A 24,116-nucleotide genomic window follows, 5' to 3' on the forward strand; every position below is an offset into this window, starting at 1 on the left:
ATAAATGTATTCTCTAACTTAAATTGTCTACTAATTATTCACTACGTTTCCTTCTGAATGGATGCATCAAATCTGAGGTTGGAAAGAAAAAGAAGAAAAAAATTATGGAATAAAAATTATACAATAAATGTAATGTTCTGATCTTCAAACTATATGTAAGTGGGAGTTTATATTGTTATATAATGTTAATATAATGGAGAAACACATCTTGTTTTTCCATCTTGCAATAATAAACATTAAACTATTATTAAACTGAATTTACACTTGATCATACATTATCATAAAAATCAAATAAAAAATACTAAATATAAGAAAAATTTTTATCAGCATTATTATGAATCGAATAATTTTATTCTGTCTGAAAAGAATAAAACACAGAATAAAATAAAACGAACTAACTATATATGCAATAAAACAAAGTTATGCCAACACTTGTCATATCTTCAAAATTTGTCAATATAATTCAAAAGATAAAATTTATAATAATAAAAATAAAATAAAGAAGATCAAGCAAATAAGAGATTCAATAAAACTCTCTTGCTATTATTCATGTATCTATTATCTAGTATAACAATAGTTTTGAATACACCAAAAATTATTAATGAATACTTCATTTTAAAATTATTGTCAGAACAGCTTGTTATAGATATTATTACAATCTAAAATAGTACATATGCATGCATACACAGACATTTTTATATATATATATACACTGTGTACATATATTTTATATAGATTTATAAAATATAAATATGTTTTTTCTGTTCTTTTCTTTTGAGCTTATCACTATTTTATTGAGTTATATAATACTTAATGAATATCTGAATTATTACAAGTCAAGTTCATCTGCATTAACTTATGTCAAGTCTGCGTATGATGATCTCCATAAATTTCAGTTTAAATAAAATAGGTCATTTATATTATTATAAAAATTGTTAATTATAAAATTTGAAAACTGAAAATAAAAATTACATAAAATTCAAGAATAAAAATTTTTAATTCAATTTTTAAAAATAAAATGCATTGTGGTATTTAGTATTTTACACATCAATGTGTTAAACTGCTAATATGCTCCTAAAAATCTTAAATACCAATACTATTTAATTGGTCCCAGTTTAAATTAATGATAAAATATTATCTGTGTCTAATTAGTTGTTATATATAACAGCTGGAGTGTGAAATTAAAACCCCCATTATAAATTAATCTCTCTAATTTTGCTGTCTATTTCATTTAAACTATTTAAAAAATAAATAAATACCATTAGAAAGATAAATTAAGACAGGAGTCAGATTCAAAATTAATGCAAAATCGGCAAGATTAACAAATTTTATAATGGAATTACTTTTTGTTTAGTTTTACCATTCAACAAAACTTCTGCATATGTAAATTTTCTGCAAGAATTTGGATTTATTGTCACTTTATTTGGCACCTCATTATTAAAAACCTGTTTAGCATTTTCTGATGCACTTTTTAGATCCGATTTTTCTGTTTCATCAACCTGTAGTGATCTTTTCAATATACTAAATATTTCTTCAAATAATTTTTTATATGTTGGACAACTATGATCAAAATGACCACTTAATGGATTTACCGAATTTAAATTTAAAATCTTTTTATGTGAATGATTTGTATTTATATCACCACTTATTTCTGTCTGAACACCTATATCTACATATTTACAATTAGTTTGATATGGTAAAGAATTACAAGGAATCTTGATGTTTTCTGATTCCATTGATGTTACACTAAAAGAATTTGGAGAATCATCTAAACCTTCTATTTCAGAGAATGATGTAATATCGGAATTTACCTGTTTCCTTGAACTAATCAAAGAATCGTACTTCTCTGTTAAATCTCTGTACTGAGCATCTAATTCTGTTAACAGTGAAATTTCATTTACAGTATTTTTCTTATTACAATATTCCTCAACGTTATCCCACTCTGTTTCTAATGTTTCTCTACTACCATAAGCTACTATTCCATTCTGTAACTGGACAAGAATGCAATCTTGAGATGAAAGTTCTTGTTCTTCAACTTCTGTATTATTTTCTAAAGCTGACAATACATCTTTTTCAGAAGCATCTTCATTTAATCTAAAAACATTGATGGTAATTATAAGTATGTACAGTACATTATATTTTTAAGACAAAAATGTAATATGTGAAAATTTTATCCATAATTCAAAACATTTCTTAAAATTAAAATAACAAATATTAAACATTTTTTAAATGAAAAATGAACTAACTTTTCATTTTCAGATGACAGGAAATCAGTATTGCTGTTAGTTTCCAAAGCTTGTAAAGCATTTTGTAATTCAGCATTTTCCTATAATAGTTACAACACATTAAGATAAATCTATTTGATTTAATTATTTAACAGTAATTATATGAAACAAACAATAATTCTGTACATTTTTTAATTATGAAAATTTCTAAATAATGTTATTTTAATCAGGTACAATTTTATTTCTAAAATTAAATATATTTTATGTTTGTTAAGTTATGGCAATGCAACACTTGGGCGATCTGCCTAGGGGGATGCCTTCCGGAAGGTATTTTAAGGGAAACCGGCCCCTATTTAGGTGTTACAGACGTGGAGAAAACCCGGAAAACTCCACGTGGCCAGCCTATCCGAGCAAGGCACAAATCCATGACCGAACTACCAGTGTTCGGGGTACAAAGACCACTTGGCCACTGGTGGGCCTAAAATAGAATAAAAACTTTTCTAAATATAATCATGAAAAAACATAAGTAATAATTACCAAGAAGATATGAAAGTGTTCTAGGACTAGAAGTTAAACAACAACATTAATAATATTTCCAAAATAGGAAGAAATTCTAATAGACAATACTATTTGATCACCACTTGCAAGATATCCTGTATTTTACAGTCAAACCTGTTTATGAACAAAATTTTGTATGCCATATTTTCTCTGGTTGCCATACAATAGTTCGGTTTCTAAACCAACTACTTGGCAGAGCTGGTCACTAATGGTCAACTTCCTATACTTCTTATGTTAAAGAAAGCCGATGGCTCAACCAATCGACGACAGGACTACCGATTTGGTAGTGGTGCCGAGATTTGCCTCGCATCATTAGACGTCACAACACAAACCATCAATGATATTGTTATTCATATTAAATTTCAATGTGCATGTGGATAAGATACTACTTTTGTTTATTGGTATGTGTTGCAATTGAATTTAAATGAAGTTAATTAATAAAAACCATGTTAATTGACATTTGCATAATATAAATGTCATCCACAAATTTGTGTATAAAGGCGTTTAACTCAAATTAAATAATAAAAATTTATTAATATATTATTATATATTACAATATTAATATTTAATTTAATATTTATTAATACTAGGTAGCCAGTTAATTAAAACTAAAAATAATATACTTTTGTCCACTTTGGATGTTCTTGGGAACTAGGACTTTTGATGATTATTTTATTACAACTAGTTTTTAACCAAAACTGAAACCAAAATTAAAAATAAAATCAAAATTAATTAATTTAAATTAAAATAAAATCAATTGAAACATAATATTTTGGAAAATGTGGATAAAGTACTTGTTGGTCTTGTTTCATTTGGTTATATTTCATGCAGGTAGTCAGAGCTGAATCTCTATTTATAGCACTTCTTTGTAAAGTGTAAGTTTTGGTTTCAGTTGGTGGTGATGGAACATTTTGCTTTTTATATATATACATATAGAATAAATATAGATAATATTATATTGTATTTGTAGGCATTCTTATGCATGAAATACAGCTAAAAAAGTAAAAAAAAAATTTTTGTTTTGGGGTCAGAAATGGATTAATCCACTTTACATTGTTTCTTAATGGAAAATTTGTTTTGGTTTGAGAACAAATCAGTTTCCAAACAACTTCTAGGAATGAATTAAGTTTGTAAACCAAGGTTTGACCATATATATATGGTCAAACCTTGGTTTACAAACTTAATATATGTATATATGTAATTGCAATAAAATTTAAAATTTTTACTCAAATCTTTTAATTATTTGATTTTATAATCAAGTAATTTCAAAATCATCTAGTAAAACATGAAATTACAAACAAAGTAAATTAAATTCAATCAGTTCTAACTTTGAAATTTCTTACAGACAAAAAGTAACTTATTTAAAAAAAGAATTATAATTAAATGTATAAATATTTAAATTTATCAGTAAATCAGTAGTAGTTCCTGAATTAACAAAAGCTAAAATAAAATACTTTATGTTAGAAACATTATGTAGGATATTGGAAAAAAATTTTTATTGGATATTATATATTAAAGAATTATAATTTGAATACATTTTTTGGCATATCTGAAGCCAGCGATGACTATTTCTAGTATAGATGAATGTAACCAACTACACAGGACAGATATATTACGTTTATATTAAGTGTGTCATTAATTTTCTATTTTTATTATTTTAAAATGTGTTATATCAATCATAAAACTTCTATAAAATACTAAGTAGAATATATAAAATCTGTATTGGTAAAGTTTTGAAAACACTATGAATTACATTTGTTAAATCCATAATTTTTGTTTCTTATGTAAGTTTCTTTTAATCAAAATTTATTTTAAAACAATCAGAAAATGGTTATTGATAAAGGGATGATTAATAAATATTAATAAAAGTATTCAAAATAAATATGCTGATTTTAAAGGTTCTAAAATAACCACTTTTATCTATAAATTTCTCTCTCTAAAAATAAAACAGATACTTAAGTGAAACCAATCTATTTGCATAATATAGAAAGTTGCTAAAAACAGAACAATCATTGTATATTATTTTAAAAAATCCTAAAAATAGAACGACGAAAGTTTACAATATTTACATAGAAATAAGATTGCTTTTTTTTTTTTATTGGCACCAAAATCACTAAGTTTTTGCAAATATTTTAATACTTTTTTACATTAAGTAAATGATAGGAAATAACATCTTACTGAAAATTAAGAGTAATTGACTAGGTAAGTTCTTAGAAATGAAAAAAATTTTTCAGTAACTGTAGACATAATTACAATTTTAATTTTATATTCTAAATGTTCCTTCAAATACAATATTAGCAGTTTTAACTGAAACTCAAATGTAAATATGATCACTAAAATCTTTCTATTTGAAACACATTGCATAAATTTACTTAAAGCCTTAATAAATAAAAAATTATTCACTTTATAAAATTAAGATAATATCAATCTTATTTAAATTATGTATACAATTCAATTACAATAAAAAAAAAAACAATTACCTGAATTAAAATATCTCTTTCTAATTCTAAATCATAATATTTTTTCTGTTCCCTTGTCAATTCAAAATTTAACTGTGATAAACATTTCTGAAGTCTTACTATTTCAAAACATTCAGTCGTTTCCTTAGGAAAAAAAGAAAATTATAAACAATGTATTAAACAAAACAGAAATATTAAAAAATATATTTCATTGTTAAATATTAATTGTAAAATTCAAGCAAATCATTAAATATTATTGTTCTTTTTAAAAATTTTCATCTAGTATTAAATGTAGTTAGAGAAACAGTACTCCATATATAGTAAATAATTATGATGAATTAAAACATTAATTTACAAGAGTTTGTTATTGAAATCGCCATCAGCCATTTAGCTACATGGAAATAAATTAATGAAAAATTATTATATTTAAAAAACATTTCTATCAAGAATTTAAAATATTTAATTTACATACGTGGGCTGAGTTAAAAGAACAAAACAGTTATAATGCAATCTGTGATTAAGAGAAGCTTTTCCTAGTATAGGATATCATTTGTGTAGTGATGTGAAGAGAAAGAAAATGAAGACATAGCAAGTGGAACTACAATGCTCCTGCTGAAGTATTCTGAATTGTGTGTACAAAGTTAGATCAAAATTCTGAAGTATTCTGAAGTATGTGTATTGGATCAAAATTAAAATGGCACATGATTGCAATGTAAAGATTCATGGCAAAGACTGAAATGTGTGGTGATGCTGTACTACCCTATCGCCTTTAACAATGGTTGAATTCTATACTTATAAGAAAATGTTAAATAGGGTTTTACTATATATTAAAATCTGGTTAATGTTACCTATGGTTCCAAAATGGTGGCTCGTCTGATTCCAGCAAATAGAAGAAAGGAAACAGTGGGGATGCACATTCTAACTTAATCTAACCTATTCTAATAAATTACCATAATTATTACCAACAAATTATTAGAATAGGTTAGAATGTGCATCCCCACTGTTTCCTTTCTTCTATTTGCTGGAATCAGAGACGAGCTGCCATTTTGGAAACATAGGTAACATTAACCTAACTTCTACATTTACCAGATTAAACAAAAAAATTTAATTAAATTATTACTTCAAAAAACAGATTTAATGTACCATTAGCTTAAAAAATAAGTACAAACATTTAATAATATGCAATTACCACACACATTTCCAGCAGGATAATGTTTTTAATTTAAAATACACAACAGCAAACTTTTTTGGCCTCTTTCAGGGGCCAGCTTCAGGCTTAGAAAAAATTAAATTGAAATTAAAAATATCATTCTGCTGGAAAAGAGCATTGTTATTGTATGTTAATGTGTGGAAGTTCCAGCTTTAGAAGTTTTTCGTGATACAAACATTTATCAATACTACACGTTAAATTGTAAATACTGATAAAATTGATAACTGAACAAAATATGGTTTGAAAGAAACATTTTCCATAATTAAATACTTAACAATTATTCAAAATATTAAACATTTCTTTTTAAGTATAAGTATAAAATAATCCAAATTAAATTACAGTAATAATTAAATATTCTTAATCTTAAATGTTTGTGTGAAATAAGTCATTAATTATTTTATTGAGTAAATTCAGAAAAACCATGACTTTGGCAATCACTAATGAAAATTTCAATTATTAAATAATATATAGAATAAAAATTTATTTTTAAGATTAAAAATATTCTTTTATATAAAATATGTATCCCACATAGACTATCTGACAACTTTAAAAAACTATTTTCATATTTTATTTATAGGCAAGATGTAATTTGTTAAAGTTTCTGAATAATTATAGAAAGAGATTTGTCAATTGTGTAAGAAAGATCAGCTATTGGATGTTTTGCATAAGTTCATTGTGACCTATTGTTAATTTTTCTATAATCTTTTGTATAATCTTTTTATTGTCTTGTAAATTTCTATGCTTAATTGTACAGTAAGGATATTGATGTATAACTTAACATATTGAGATGGATGAGTAGCCTCTAATAAAAGATCAACTCTGCCATAACGGCTTGTGTTCTTGATATATTTAAAAAGGATGACAGAATAAATGATAAATGTCTTCACAAATTTAGTGAATATTTTTCATATATTATTGCCATCTTGGCCATTTTACCAAATGTTTAAATTTAAAATTATATGATTTATGTTATTGAATAATATAGATATCTCCTAATAAAAACTTTTTATTTAGTTTTCTTCCCCTCAATTTCTAGAAAGATTGCAGCTTTACAGCATTCCTAAAAATTTATGACCAAATCCTATACAAATTATCATAATTCAAGTGATATTTATTCTAACTATTAAGAATTATTATTTACAAACATATTTTATCAATTATAAATATTTTAATTAAATTTTACTCACTTTACATTTTTCTTCAGCAGGTAAGACATTCTCCTCAAAAATAGATATATCAGTTTGTGAAAATGCTGGGTAATTTTTATTATTTGATATCCTCAATTCATCAATCATGCTTTCTAATTCTTCACATTTTTTTTCTAACAGTTCAATACTATTACATAAGCTAAAATAAAACATTTAATTGGATTATTGGCTTCTGAGTCAATTTCATTAAAAAAGACAAAGATTTCAGAAATTTTTAAAATGTTTCAATATATTTATAGAACCATTTAATATTCTAGAAGTTCTTAGAGTAATTCTTAAATAATTAAATACTAAATAAAAGTTTTTATTAAGTTCTAAAATTTTTACTTGTATGACTTAAATATTAACAGTTTGAAAATGGCTGCACAAACTGGCAATTTCCGGCATGCTTTATAACATTTCATATATCAATAAGATGATGTGGTCTAACTGTCAGAACAAGACCAAAGAAATAACGTGTACATTGAAAATTTCTTAATCATAAATGACATTCCATCATCATGATAGCAAGGACTTCATGTTGTACATGAGAAGCTTCAATCTGTAACAGATTAGTACAATAATCAACATTTGGATCATCTAACTTTTGTTCAACATTATGTCATAACCTTTCACACTGACTTATCATAGAAGGTGAAACTTGCATATACTACTTCACTCCAGGCAGTGAAAAACAATTGCTAGTGTGAGAATTTGGAAGTCATTTAATATGTTTGTTTTCTGAAAGAGGGTCAATTTAATTTAATATTTTAAAGAAATTTTTATTTGAAATAATCGTTAAAAATTTTATTTTACTTTTGAATTTAGTTAGCAAAGGAAGAGAAACTTCCATTTTTTTAGATTGTCATTTCCCTCCATGACAATAATTATCTAAAGAAATGTTGACACATCTGGTGGTGCAATTCACCTCTGGTTCCCATCACATGATGAGTCTAAACAACTCCTCATTGGAGAAGACTCAAGGTATAAAAGGAGAAAACATCCTGAAAAAGAGCATTCTTTCCTGTTCTCTTGTTCTCTCTCCAAGTATCTCCACAGTCACTTATAACCGCATTTCTCAAATTCATTCCCAAATTCTCAACATTTCTCCGAAGTTATATCAACCTTCTCTAACATTTCCAGAAGCCTCCAAAATATCATTGTTTAAAACTAACATATATGTCAAATCATCAGAAAGACAAAATCCCAAGAGAACAGAGGTAATAGACATACATATATATTATAAACTTTCTCTCTCTAGTTATAAGATTGAGAATTCGTTTGTTTTGGTCTCTTATATTGATATTGTAATCTAAATTATTAATTTAGATTATATTAAAATTTATTTTAATTTTGTTCATAAATATCTTTCTGGATCGATTATTTTACTTAAGGTCTACTTCCATTGTTGGATTGTAACTCCCTTCCTATCAAAGACCATTAGGAATAATTTAAGGAATACTGCGAGTTAGGCTGCGATCATTGAATATTCCTAACTGGTATCAGGACCCTGATGTTTAAAGGTGGAGATCCTACTGTTCTCTCAGCCTTCTTATCTTAAAATATTATCCATCCTGAACCCGTGAGTGGGATCTTACCACCCCTGATCTCACACTACAGTTACAGCATGTAACATTATTGGCAGCAATGTTACATTAACTGTTGAAATGGCTTTTTCCTTAAGAGAAAATGCCATAGCAACAGCTTTTTGACTGAAAAAGTTATATTTGCTTATTAATAAAAGGTGTCAGCAAAGAACTATATGTACTTAACTCATATCAACATAATCTGCAATAAATGTGATATATTGTCAACTGCTTATAAAACTAAAAAGGTCCATTAAAGATGCAGATAAAGTTGAATAATCAATCATTCTCCTGCCTAACTTCATTCCAGAAAGCATTTCAATAAAAAAATTGCTGAAGTTCAAATGAAAAATGTGTCAACTCTTCATACAGCAATTTGACTTATCACCATATGACTATCATTTGTTAAGCAGTTTGAAAAGGAATAATGGTTTTTAACAAAAATAACAAAAAAAGTGATCTTGACTTGGAAACATTTTTCAGGAAATTGCAAAGAATTTTGAACTGATTTTTATAATCAGTTTTAAATTCTCTTGTAAACTAAAAAAATCATAATAGATGATAGCTAAATGCTAGATATATTGTATTCAATCACTCTATTCAAAAGCCTAAACTCCAGCAAAAAATCCTTTACTTATGCAAATGTTTTTGTTCACATTCTATTGGATGTCATCATGCTGTAGAATTGGAAAATGGAGTCGCAATGTTTAAATGTGGACAGCATGATGATGTCCAAAGAAACGAACGAAATATTCACGTAAATAGAGGATTTTTGTTGGAGTTTAGGCTTTTGAATAGGGTGATTGAATTAAAAAAATCATACATTCAGGATAAATATTTATGTACTTTGGATAACTGTGTCAAGAAATGGACGAAACATTTATCTTCATCCAAATATATTTGATGCTCTGAAATATTTTTCTTTTGATTTATTAAATAACTAGTAGCCCGGGATGCCCCCTAGTGGGCGTTCTAGCAGCAGTGGCATCATTCTGTGGTATAAATAATAAATTCATATCAGCAATAAAATCCTATTACAAATAAAAATATATATAGATATTTATAAATACTATAATAATACTTGATATGTATAGATACTTGCAACATGGCAGCTGGCGGTTTTTTTGTTTTGTTTTGTTTATCAAGAACTGTCTTAATCTTACCCATTTTTATTTGGTTTCTTAATACAGTAGAGCATCGTTTATCTGAAAGCTGATCAACTGAAATGTCGGTTAACCGAAAGCTTTCCAGTCATACTGTGTCGTGCTGAATCGAACATTTTTGATACTAGATTAACTTCTAAAGTATATAGATTTTTGTTTTTATATTTTTCAATATATTTATTTTGTTTGTACAAGTTTATTTTGTTTGTTTTTTTAAAAATAATTTTTAACGATACAATAGCCATGGTTATTATTATAAAAATTTCCGTTAGGCTTAATATTGACAAAAATTCAACACGAAGCAACACGCAACAAAGAAAACTTTCAACGTGGGATAGGTTAACATATTTTTTCGTACATAATCGGTTATTCGAAAAATAAGTTATCCGAACAACCCCAGTCCCCAATTGATTCGGATAAACGACGCTCTACTGTATTTCATTACGTTATTCGTTACAATATTTGTTTAATAATAAATTCCTATTACAAATAAAAATAATAATATACTGAATTTATTGTTAATTTAAATAACAGCTCGCAGTGCTCCTAGTGGCCGTTCCAGGCATTAGATTACAGATTAGAGATATACAAATGGTGCGATCAATGGCTTATATTATTAGGTAAAACCGAGTTTTATTGACAATACATCAGCTGATTTTATATAAGAAAAGCTATAATAATTACTTTTAAAACAAAGTATCAATAATAAACAATCAAATTTAAGCATTTCTGCTTAAATTAGCTAATTACTGGTGCTTATTGATAAGAAAAAATTAAAGAATATTATAAAAATATCAACTCGACAAGTTCAGTGAAAGGTTCACTGAATATTACACTAGTACTATTCAACATAAAACTTCCTAACAATAATAAAATTTTTATATACTATATATAATTTCATTATTTTGTAAGAAAACTATTGGTAATATATAAAAATACAATAAAATAAAATTATATATGTATAATATATAAAGAAAATTTTATTTTTTATAGAAATTTACTTTTGAATTCTTTTCTTATCTGCAGATGATTCACAATGCAGTTTCTTATTAATTTTTTCCACTTCAGAAATACTTTGTTCTAACTGTTCATAAATCTTTAATCTTGAGTCATTCAGTTCTCGTAATGTAGCTGCTTGCCTCGTCAACAACTGAAAAAAGTTTATAATCAACTTTAAAATTTAAAAACACATGCAAACGAAACAATACAAATCAAAACAATTTAATATATATTTTACTAAAAATTTTGTTTGGCAAAATTATGATGGAGCTGCTTCCAACAAATATCATTGTCACATAAGACCTCTACTATGAATAGCTGGATCATTTGAATACCAAGTTCAAAGAACTTCATCTAAAAATTGACAAAGTCTGGTACTGTCACAACAATGTACCAGTACATACAGCAAAGATGACTTTGGAGAAGCTGCAGACGTTGGGCTGGGAGGTTCTGCCTCATCCAAAAAATGATATTCAGTTGGTGACAAGCCTGTGTTATAAGCACAACTGAATACCATCTTTTCACACTCTGCCTATATTGCCAACATAGTGTTACTATAGATAGTTACTATACATAGTTATATGATAGTTACTATACAGTGTTACTATACATAGAACTATATTGCCAACATACAGTGCAATGACAATATCTGAGGCTCAAGACTTTCTTCAAAGTAAACACTAGTCATTCTATGCTCATGGGATTAAAAGTTTACAAAAAAAGGTAGCAAGGTGTGATTGATGGTGATTATCTACCAGACTGAACTGTAATCATTGTTGGTTAACTGTCAATAAACCACTTTTTCAAGATGTCTAAATTTCATCTTTACAACCTGATACATCTTAATGTAAATGTTGTAAGAAAATACTTTAATAAATTTTGATTAATTTCAAAAGAAAGTCAATAAATCTGACGTTTAAAGTTGTTTTTAAAAAGTGTCAAAATTTCATTGAAAGTTGCTTATATATGTAAAATAAGTATCTTTTAAATGTACTACCATAGACTATGTACAGTACATAGACTTAAGACATACTGTACTTTGACTAATAATTTTATTTTAGAAATGGTAACTATAAAAAAATTATATGACTATGGAACCATTCAAGTAATACATCAGCAAAAATATACCCATCACCACCAGTCATCAAAAATCAAGAAACCCATCTTCCCATAATTATGTCATCAGGCTAGAAGCTAAAACCATTTGCAAATACACAGGATTCTCAGACAACTTTGTAATGAATGAGAGAAAAGCAACAGGTGCAATCTTATGTCTCACCTCCCCTCTTCCATCGTCAGATACAAACAAATCCCCCATTAACTGCTGCCATAATACTTAAATGGCATCTATTTGATTATTTTCAATTAATTTATTTTGAAATTTTCAATAAATCTTTCTATTTAAATTTAAAATGTTTTAAATTTTTCCAGTGAAATTATAACTCTGCCATGCAATCTCTAGAGAAAACATGCCAGTCCCAAGCCTGGAAAAGGAAGAGGATTGGTTAGATTAGTGTCGATGCGCTAACCATAAAACAACAACACGAATGAAATCTGATATCAATACAAGCAAAAGATAAAAGGTGCCAGCTTGGACATTGCCCGGATAAACAAATTCTGTGACACCAACCAAGCAATCGGGGTTGGGTTGAAAAATTGGTCACCGAAAGAAAATTTCACCCAGCAACACGAGTCCTCTCAGTAGGAACTTGGAATGTCAGAACGTTATGGTCACCTGAAAAACTAGAGCTTCTTCAGAAGGAAATGGAGAGAGATTTTTATTTATTTATTTAGACATACTGGGAAGAACCCATGATGCAGGAAATACATACAACAAAATCATTACATATGAATTGTATTGTAATATTACATTAGTTTGCAATGTATAAGTTATTACAGAGAAAAAAATAAAATATACATAAATAAAACAAACAAATTATACAAAGCGATACTAAGAAATATTTAAATGAAATATCCATATATAAAACAAAAAATAAAAAATTGTGGGGAGAACTATCCAAACAATAAAAAATCATCATCATATAAAGATTAATTACATCCACCTATAAGACAAAAAAAGGATTAAGTTATCACGTCAAACAATGGACAGTCTCCCCAAATGAAGAGATATCAATGTGACATATTAGGCTTAGCAGAATTGTGTTGGACAGAATTAAGAGAACTGAATGGTGGGGAAGTCATCTGGTTGGGAAATGATACAAGGCATGAAGCTGGTGTTGGATTTCTGCTTAGCAAAAGAGCACGAGCAGCATTATTAGGATACAATCCAGTTAATGCAAGATTGATGATGGCAAGGTTTGAAGCAAAGCCATTCAATATATCAGTAATCCAGGTGTATGTAAGATAAGCAGGGGGTCAGGGGTCCCTTTCTGACCACTTAATCTGCATGGTCTGGTAAAGCCCGATCTCGGAGTCGTTGGATGGATAGGAGGGCAAAGCGAGTGGGGAGTCGCGCGATGCGCATCCGTTAATCAACTTACGAGACAGGTGGGTTAACAAACAAACTAATTTAATAAAATAACAGAAATATAGATGACAAGATATATTCTGCTGATAAAAGCTTATTCTAGTAGCTATGGTGTATTAGTCTACGTCTACATATATAGATAATCTAACTAAACATTATACAGATTATCAAACGAGAGAGAGAGTTACACAGTCACTCATTCCACATAATACCTCTGGGAGTTGGTCTGTTTTCTTCCTCATGTCAAAGTTCTATAATATTAGTATGGGCGACCGGTGGGCGAAAGTTCTTCCCCAAATATGGGTGGCACTAGGTTAATTATCAGGAGGAGGACATAGTGCCCAGAAAATGCCTTTTTTATCCTAAATCTCTGCCAATAACAAATCTAGAATCTGATCATCTGACTTGGATGAAGTCAGACCAAAGGCTTACTCAGAGGATGATATTACCTAACAACAAGGAAGTAACTTCCTGGGAAAGGAAGTTGACTTTCGAAAGTGGAGAAAATATATAATTTAAAGATAAAATATTTGATTTAAAATAATTTGATAAAGTGAATATATTAAAATCCAAATTTTCACATATATATGCACTCACTTCAGATAGCAGTGAAGATGAGATTGAACTCTTCTATAAAGATCCAAGCATGATAATAGAGAAAACACCACAGAGAGATGTGATCATTATTGGAGGTGACTGGAATGCTAAGATTGGAAATAATAATGAAGGTTGGGAAAGAGTAATGGGTAAGTATGGATATGGAGTAAGGAATGAACGAGGGGAAATACTGCTTGAATTTGCCCTAGATTTAATGATATGCAACACCAAATAATTCCAGCAAAAGAACTATAGAAAATGAACATGGATCGATGGAACAACAAGAAACACGATCGATATGATTTTGATCCAAAGGAGATGATCAACATCAGTTCAACAGTGTTGAACCTTTCAGGGATCTGATATAAACTCTGATCACAGCTTAGTCATTGCAAACAAAGATAAAACTGAAGAGGAAAGTTAATGTATATTTCCAAAAGAAAAAGATGTTTCAAAGCTAAAAGATGAGAAAATAGGAAGCATATATAGAAATACACTTGAGAAGAAGATAAAAACCCTAGACAAGATGGAAGATGGAAGAGTGGAAGAAATAACAAAGGCAATAGGAGAAGCAATTGAGCCTACAGAAGAGGAAAAAATGAACAAGAAACGGATCACACAACAGACCCTAAAGCTTGTCCAAGAGAAATGGGCACTTAGACTCAGAAAAGACATTTCCGAAGAGTTGGAAAAACAGTATAAGGCAAAGTGCAATGAAGTGAAAAAAGCAGTTAGGATGGATAAAGTGAAATGACTAGAAGATCAGTGTAGAAACATAGAAAAATATTATGGAAAATGTAAGACCAGAGAAGTATATCAGATAATCAGAAATGTCAACCAGAAATGGAAACCAAAGCAAATGGCAATCAAAGATGAAAAGGGAGAGATTTTAGTGGACAGGGTGGAAGTCCTACAGAGGTGGACAAGTTATTGCTCTGAACTACACAAGGAAACGCTAGATACAGATGTATTATTGTTGTTATTATAAAGGATTAGAGGGCTGTCTGTTATGTAAACTGACTTTGCCCTAAGAGTTGAAAAGAAAGAAGGCTGGGAAGAACTTAAGATGGAGAAAGATTGATTGGAAAGTGGAAATGAAGAAGGGGAAGGGAGCCCCAAGAGTTGCATCAGAATTTAAAAGGATCAAAATTATACAAAAGATACCGATGTATTAAAGAATCTAGTAGATGAATTAAGGAATATATTGCCACCAAGTGTTGAAAATGAAAATGATATTATGAGGGAGGAAGTCGAAAGGGCAGTGAAATGGTTAACAGCCTATAAGAGTCCTGGACATGAAAAAACATCACAGGAGAAATGATTAAGCATGGAGGAGAAAGCTTAATTGACAAGATGCACCAAGTGTGCAATGAGGTATGGAAAGAAGGAAAGATAGCTAAAGAATGAGCAAAATCAGTATTGGTGGCAATACATAAGATAGGCAGCATGTTAGAGTGCAAAAATTTTAGAACAATTGCCCTAACAAGCCACATAGGAAAATCCTGGTGATGATCTTAAAAGAGAGACTAAGTAGTTTGATGGAAGAACATTTTGCAGATGAACAAGCTAGGGTTTCTCATTTCCCAGTTTTTTGCTTGTCCCAGGATTTCCTGGAATCCTGGGATATAATTAATTATTTTTAAAATATTAAATAAATTTTTATTTAATATTTAAGATTTTATATTTTATATTTAAGGTTTTTTTTTAATTTTTATTCCATGATGAGAGCTTTACATATTTAGAAAGCAAACTAACCTATAATCTGGATTGCAAAAAAGAAATAATGATTAGAACAGCCAAGGCAAAAACAAATTTGAAAGCAATGGACAAAATCTGGAAAAGTAAAGCAATTAGTTTTATAGACAAAATTAAAACACCTGCATCTTCTCCTGCATGCTGTATGCCTGAGAGAATGGGTAATAACAAAAGATATGGAAAGAAAGATATTAGCATTTGAAAGAAACTGTTACAGAAAGATCTTACAAATAGGATGGATGCAGAAAGTCACAAACGAAGAACTTTATAATAGGATACACATGAAAAAGAATCTCTTACAAAAAATTATACAACGAAAACTTCAACTGTTTGGACACATCACAAGAATGAATGAAAACAAGAAAATTAAGACTCTAGTCTATGGTATTATGGATGAATCTAACAAAAGAGGCAGACCATATAGAGAATGGATTGCTGATGTGTAGAAGTGGCGTGGTACAGGAATTGAGAAAATTGGCAATGGATAGAGAGAAATGGAAGAAAATAGTGGAAAAAGCATCAGACACCAATGGGCAATGAGCCCACGGTTAATGATGATGAGTGAAATTATCAATAAACATAAAAAATATTTTAACATTTGCATTTATTAAGTGTTGAAATTCAACATTCAAAATTGCTCTTCTATGCTTAATACTTGGCTTTAAACCATATAATATATGTATACTGGCATATATTATAAATGAGAACAAAATTAAAATACCATAATTACATTCTTAAAATATTTGTATACATTTTATAAATGTTAAACTGTTTTAGATCTATTTTTTGAAAAAGTGCTGTAATTTTTTTAATGATTTTTATGAAAATTCTTTTAATAATTTATTTTGAATAAGAATATGATAATTAAAAATAGTCATATAAAATAAATCACCAGTTGTCTGAAATTATATGTGAACATTGACAAGTGGGCATATAAAAAAAGTTTTCTAAGTGGGTCCTTCCAAGTATGTTTTTCACTTATTTATGATTTATAATTGATGATTAGTTATCTACTAGATATACAACTAGTTACCAATGCTCTTACATTTCATAAACATTAACTATAACTTAAATAATTTACAAATAAAGAGGTTGCATTTCTTGCATTATATATGATAGAATATGAAATTACTCCATACAAAGAAATCTTTTCTAGATTATTCAATATGACAATTTAAATGTTTTAAATAATTAGAACTGGTCATTAGAAAACAAAGTCTATTCCTCACATTAATAATTTACTAATAGTGATGTAAATATTAACTTTATTTAAGATTCTTGCTGAATGGTTAAGTCATTACAAACTAAAATCACTGAATTAACAATTATTATTTGTTCAACAAAATCAACGAAGTTTTAATCAGATATGAACATACAGGTACTCCTCACTTTACGACCGAGTTCTGTTCCGACGACTACGTCGTTACGCGAATTGGTTGATAAGCGAGGAGCTTGTGCCGGGAATATAGGATTGTTGTAAAATTATACAAATTATGCAACAAACTTCAAATTTATTCATAAAAAACTATTATAGTACGCTATTAGCCTATTAAGCTATTAGCCTATACTATAAGACTATTATAGTACGTGCAAGCCTATTATAGTATGCTTAGTGCGCATGTCACCATTCGCCGCCGATCGACACTCAAGCCGAGAAACGGGATTCCCCAAATTGTAGGTCGAAACTCGATTGGTCGTTAAACAGATAGGTTGTAAAGAGAGGAGTACCTGTATTGGCAATTAATTTAGTTAAATAGAAATGTTTTCTTTAGTGAGTCATACAATCAATATTCTAAAAAACTATTGTAGAGTAATGGGCATAGCAGGAAAAATTTGAAAACTACTGATCTAAACTAATATGAATTACTAAATGAAAATGAAAGAATTCATAACAGTAAATACTTTTAATATCATTGTCAAGAAAATCTAGAGTATATACCTCAATTTCTTGTAATTGCTCATCAATAATTAATTGCTTTTGATAAACTATATTTTCAAGCTCTTGATTTCTTTTTAAAAGTGCCATACCAAGCTCTGCAGCCAACTGCAAATCTAAAAATAAAAATTCGGCTATAAAATTAATTTAAAATAAGGTAATCAAATAAAATATATGAAATTTATAGTCAATTTATATACATTCAAATAGCAAGAAAATATTTTATCTATAAATTTATTATTAAATTTGAATAAATAAAATTAATAACTAATTTATAGAACACTTATGAATTTATAATCAAGATAAATATTATAAATAAAAATTTCAATCTTTCATGTCTTTAAAAACAAAATAATAAAAACAGGTTAACTAGACCTATATTATGAAATAATTTATAATACCTATGATTTCTTTACTCTATAATAATTAATATTTACTATAGTTTTAATTACAAAACTTAATTCTAAAAAAGCAATCTATAATTAATTTTTTTTTAATAAGAATATATACAAATATACATTTTTTGAATATATATTTTATTAGGCAAACTGTTTTTATTTAGAGAAATACAGTACCTTTCAGTGTAAGCTTCAAAATAAAAAGATATAGTCAAACCCCATTAATACAAAGTTGAAGGAACTTAAAAATTGTTACTTTGTATTAAGCAAACTTTTACAAAAAAAAAAAAAAAAAAAAAATCAATCATATCATCAAATAGCAAAAGCTAAATTTTTTCAGTTATTTCGCTTTTATTTATTTGGGTATGTTTAAAAATAAATAAATAAAATTGTGTTGCTCCAAATATACACTTTATTGAGATATGGTCGCTTGAAGAAAGAGTCAATACCTCCTTTTTCACATTGGTTAGAGTTCGTAAAATGATGACGAGAGCAACTGGTTATTATATTTTATGGACAGTTTATTTCAAAAATTACAAATATTCTTTACAGAATTGACATTTCCAATACTGATTGATTACAGTGCAGATATATAAGAGAAATTTAATAGTATGATGTAAAATCATGTTTGCTTTAAGATGATAAGGAACATGTATAGAAAAGTTATTTTAAGAATAGAATTAATGCAACTAGTTGCATCAGTTCAATAGTCAAAATAACTATAGTTACTTTTAGCTACAATAACAATTAAGAAGTCCCTATTTAAGAAAGATTAAAAAATTTAATTCTAAAATTTTAATGTTATAAATACAATACAAATATATTTTATTTGTTAATTTAGTTAAGTTTAAACAATGTCTTCAATAAAATAAAATCATAAATAATAAAGTAATTAAAGAACAAATCATTGTAATATAGTTAATTACAATGATTTGACAAATAAAGAAAAATAATCATTGTTTACTGGTAATGTATTTTAGTGATGAGCAACTTTTTGTGGATGCAGGTTGCAAGTGACCTTTATAGGTTTACAGCAGGCCACAAGCTTTTTCTTAAGGAGTTGCAGCACTTTTGAGTATCAACATACACAGTTAACTGCCAGTATAATAGATACTAAAATAATATATGCTGATATGAAAAACAGTATTCTAATAAATATTTATTTTCATCTTTTCACTGGTCAAGTTTAGTTTGAATATTCTTTGTTATGAATACAAGCTTAATTAGTGTTACTTGATGGCTTGAGGAGAAAATAGGAAAATAAAATTATTGTTAAAACCTCAGGGTTACAAATTAAGACCTTGCAAATGTCAGTCATGAGCAGTATGCAAGTTGCTCACAACCATTACATTTTATTGGAATTTATGGAATAAATAGCTTTTTGACAAAGGGTTATGACAGCTTTTGTCAAATGATTTGCAAATCACGTAGATGGTACCATAACATCGACTGACATTCTAATCATCAACTTTAATTTTATAACAAAAACAATAAAAGTTTAGAAAACTATTCAATGGAGTTGAAAATTTTAATTTAAAAATATATATATAAAAATACGAGGAAAAACTCTCAGCTTGTTCTGACTTTAGAGATGATTCTCACATTCAAACAACACTTAAAACAAGGAAGGATTATCTTATTCTTATTTTCATTATACAACTCTAAGTCACCTATCAAATGTATGTGATGAGTATTTATAAAAATCAAAATTTAAATTAGATAAAATCTTTCTGCTAACACTAATCTAGTTTATAAACTATTTAATTGTGATCTAGTTATGTTTAATAAAGAATCTCATTATTATGTAATATACAGATTTTGTTTTTCAAATCAACAAAGAAGTTAGCTCCCTATTAATTCAGTAAACTATAACAAAGTAACAAACTGTATTAAATATGTCAGAAATAATTGATACAGATTTCTTAACTGATAATTTAATTGATATTACAACTTACTACATAACAATTTTTTTTGTTAAGATCAAAAGTTCCCTTAATTTATGACCTACTTTCTAGAACAAATGTTACCTTAAATAATACAAAACTCAAACTGATACAAAGCCCATTATTATGCTACAATTTTCCAATTTTTTTTTTAAGTTTGTAATCTAGAAATTTCCTTGTAAATAGTTAGGAAAATCCTAATATTACAAATAATGATCTGTAATTTTATATTTCAAAACTGCAATTGAAGTTCCATTAGTATTTTAAAATGTTCATATCTTTACTGCTTTCTCTACTTCAACTTCAAGGTTTATTAGACTTTTTTTGTTCCTATTAATATGCTCTACAGCCCTGTTAAGGTCCCAACTCCCTCACACAGATCTAGAATTGTACCCATTTCTTTTTATCAATTGAACTGCCACATTGATTAAAATTGTATATTCAAAGCTGTTTTATTAGACAATCATATTTTGTATTATATTACTACAAAGTGAAAGATCAGGTAGAGAGATTGAAATAAAAAATCATTGAGTCTAAATGTCTAACTGAAACTACTGATTAAGATCACATACTTAACATATCTAGTTAAACTTTTCGTTTTAACTAATATTTTCAGTCTAGTTAACAGGCTATCTTTAGGTTAAAGTGCTAAATTAGAACATTCTAATTTAGATCTCTTTTGTTGCACTTTATTCTTCAAAGAAATTCTATATTAATCTTCTATCTGAAATAAGCAAATAGTACCGTATTTTATGGACTATAAGACGCTACAGACTATAAGACGCACCTTAATTTTTAAGCAATTTTTTTTTTTTAAATACCTATAAGACGCTACGGAGTATAAGACACACCTGAATTTTGGAAGCAATTTTTCGAAGAAAAAAGTGCGTCTTATAGTCCGTAAAATACGGTATGTCTCTAAACTGCTACAGTTTTGTATAAGACAGGCTAAAAGGAATAGCTGGATAATTAATAGGATGTCTATCAAATTTATGAAACACTCCAAAGCAAAGAACTGGTTCCATGCTAAATACATCAAAATCAAAAAAGACAATCATGCATCAATCATCTGGGATCAGTGACAAGGGAGAAACAATTCATTTACCCTGCTTTTGAAGGTAATATTTGTTATCAAAGTAGAAATGATTATTCCTAGTAACTATAAGCAGAGACTTCCATAAATGTATTACTTGTTGGGATGTAAAACCTCATTCAATTTAAGAGCACATTGGTCAACAGGACAGACTTGAAAACCAGCACGGATGGATACAAAAGACAAGATCGGTTTTGTAGAAAGTATACGCGAAAGGATTATAATTGCCGAGTATTTCTTGTACGTACCTCGACTTGCAAAGACGAGGAAACTACCAAACTAGAATGTGGGAGATGGGCAAACAATAGGAATGCTAGCATCTTTGTCTAGAAGAAAAATGCTAGCTACAACCTTTTATTGACCAAGGAACGTAATAGCTAGTTGCACTTGTGAGTTTACACCTCAAGAAACAGTCTAGGGCACATCTTATTCAGCAGAAGAACAAGATTCATATCAAGCATGGATACAATACCTGCACGGTGATAACTTTTCTAACTTCAATGGCAACCGATGCAGAAAGATCTGCTCTAAGAGGAACCAAATCAGACCGAAGCAAAAACAATTTGCCCCATCCAAGAACTCTGGCTGCTTGCAAAGCACAAACTGTTTTCACTTGTCTGGGATTAATAGTTGTGTAGAAATTTATGTAGTAATATAAAGTGTTTATTTTTACACTTCATCTCTTAAGCACATTTCTAACATTCATATCTGACGAATCATACAAATAAAGAGAAGTTAAATTTAATGTAGAAGTTTGGTTAACAAACGATATATTTAACTAGCCTCGATCACCTCATTTTACTGCAGTAGAATTACATCTTTAAAACAATCCCTAGACCAACCAAATTTCGAGAGAAATCGGAAATTTTACCACAAAAAACATTTTGTAATTTGGCGAACATATTTTTTCGGTCATAATCACCATTAATTAACATTACGGTAACCTTTCTTCTTTCCGAACGCAAAACCTACACAACAAGTCGGTCGGCGGCGAGAGACAACTCTTTAGCTCTCCCGAGAAATTTAATTTCCCGAACGGCCGGAGTTTTGATATAAAATGCTTCAAATACAGACACGTTTATTTTATTACTGCTTTATAGAGCATGATAATTTAAAGGAAAACAAACGAAAACGACAAAAATCATGGTAAAATACTCAACTTTAATTTTCAATCTGAGAATTATTATGCCTCATTCATATTTTCCTTATAAATGGCAGAAAGGAAAATTATTACAAGGTCACAGAAGAATTTGTACAATTACATAAATACAAGTTCTTTTTGTTAAAATTTAAAGGATCTTATTTGATTTTTAAGTATAAAAGCTAAGGAATAGAGAGTATCAATTAAACGTCGTGATGACATTTAAATATACTTGTGCACTGTTTAAAATGTCGCAGCAGTAAAACGCCTACACTTAATTGGTATGTATGCGGAATTTAACAAACGACGACGTCTATACACTTTTGATCCGTTTTATAATTACTCTCACTTAAAAACTGAGATAAGTACCGCTACTTTCTCTTACCATTTTCATACCATTCTCTGTCATCTTCGGCACAATTGTCCAAACTAATTTTAACTTCAGACATCACCTTTCCGTCATGTAAACGGATAAATTAAAGTGTTTAAAGGTAATTACGATCGAGATAAACAATGGAATCGAATCGGCATCGTAATTTCCATCTGGTTGTACTTCGCTAGTATATTTTTTTTTCCGCAAACACTCGAGTGTTTTTGTTTGACCTATTTTTATAGAAAGCGCCCTCTCGCGCGTATTTCAAAAAAAAAAAAAAAAAAAAAAGTGAAATACGCGCGTGTTATTTTTATACATTTGTTTCAAATTTAGATAAAAGTTATGATGATGAATTTTTATCCTAAATGAATTAAAAAGTGACAGAAATAATTTTGCTTTATTATGATAAGATTGAAAATTCTTTTCCATTCCTCGTCCCTATTACTCGATCTCATTGATGGCAGGAATGGCCCAGCGGTTAATGTATATTCATTTCAAACAAACTTTATATTATAATAAATTACAAAATAAAAAAACAGCAGATAGTATTATGCCCTTAAAAGTACATAAACATAAGTGCCATTTTAATTGAAATTTTCAATTAAAATGGATATCTGCCATTTTAATTGAAAATTTATATATATTTCTTATTTTGTATATTTTTCTATAATTACAGGGTGACAATAATTAACCCGTACAAGTTTTTTGTATCGTAAATTTATTAAAGAAATGAAAATTAGCAAAACAACAGCATATAACAGTGACAATACTTTACGTATTAATCAGATATTCAGCCAGTTTCAAAGTGGCCTCCTGTTGCTTTGATGCAGAGCCCCAAACACGTTTTGAAATTCTCAGCGATGGGCCGCACTCTTCTGGAGACAGTTTGTCTCACTCCCAGCGCAAGGATTGCTTCAGCGACTCCAAACTTTCATGGCACTTAGAACAGGCCCTGGCCTCCAAAATGGACCACACACTGTAGTCCATTGGGTTCAGATTCGGCGA

General features: G+C 28.5%; 2 protein-coding genes across 2 annotated transcripts in view; both read right to left on the reverse strand.

Moving 5' to 3' along the window:
- Positions 1 to 400: 400 nt before the first annotated feature.
- LOC136977195 (cerebellar degeneration-related protein 2-like) lies at positions 401 to 23,334 on the reverse strand. Its single transcript, XM_067272654.1, has 7 exons — positions 23,124 to 23,334; positions 18,167 to 18,279; positions 11,390 to 11,538; positions 7,640 to 7,799; positions 5,264 to 5,386; positions 2,247 to 2,326; positions 401 to 2,094 (listed from the first exon to the last, which is right to left on the reverse strand). Exons 1-7 carry the CDS (start codon positions 23,185 to 23,187, stop codon positions 1,329 to 1,331), a joined length of 1,455 nt encoding a protein of 484 aa, XP_067128755.1. The 5' UTR covers positions 23,188 to 23,334; the 3' UTR covers positions 401 to 1,328.
- The window catches only part of LOC136977194 (acyl-coenzyme A synthetase ACSM3, mitochondrial-like), a 148,512-nt gene continuing 128,078 nt past the window's right edge, over positions 3,683 to 24,116 (reverse strand). Inside the window, exon 18 of the mRNA XM_067272653.1 lies at positions 3,683 to 3,697. The gene's annotated coding sequence lies outside the window, so the exon portion shown is untranslated. The remainder of the gene's footprint in view (positions 3,698 to 24,116) is intronic.

The sequence above is a fragment of the Centruroides vittatus genome, unplaced genomic scaffold, assembly GCF_030686945.1.
Source record: "Centruroides vittatus isolate TY-2023 unplaced genomic scaffold, ASM3068694v2 contig_452, whole genome shotgun sequence".
NCBI classification, from domain to species: Eukaryota; Metazoa; Arthropoda; class Arachnida; order Scorpiones; family Buthidae; genus Centruroides; species Centruroides vittatus.

Bases quoted from the DNA above. Each gene is read 5' to 3' on its own strand.
- LOC136977195 (XM_067272654.1), bottom strand. From the start codon at position 23,187: ATGTCTGAAGTTAAAATTAGTTTGGACAATTGTGCCGAAGATGACAGA. The intron at 18,280-23,123 runs GTAAGAGAAAGT...TTTTATTTTTAG, and splicing joins CAGAGAATGGTATGAAAATG to ATTTGCAGTTGGCTGCAGAG. The intron at 11,539-18,166 runs GTATATACTCTA...AACTTTTTTCAG, and splicing joins AGCAATTACAAGAAATTGAG to TTGTTGACGAGGCAAGCAGC.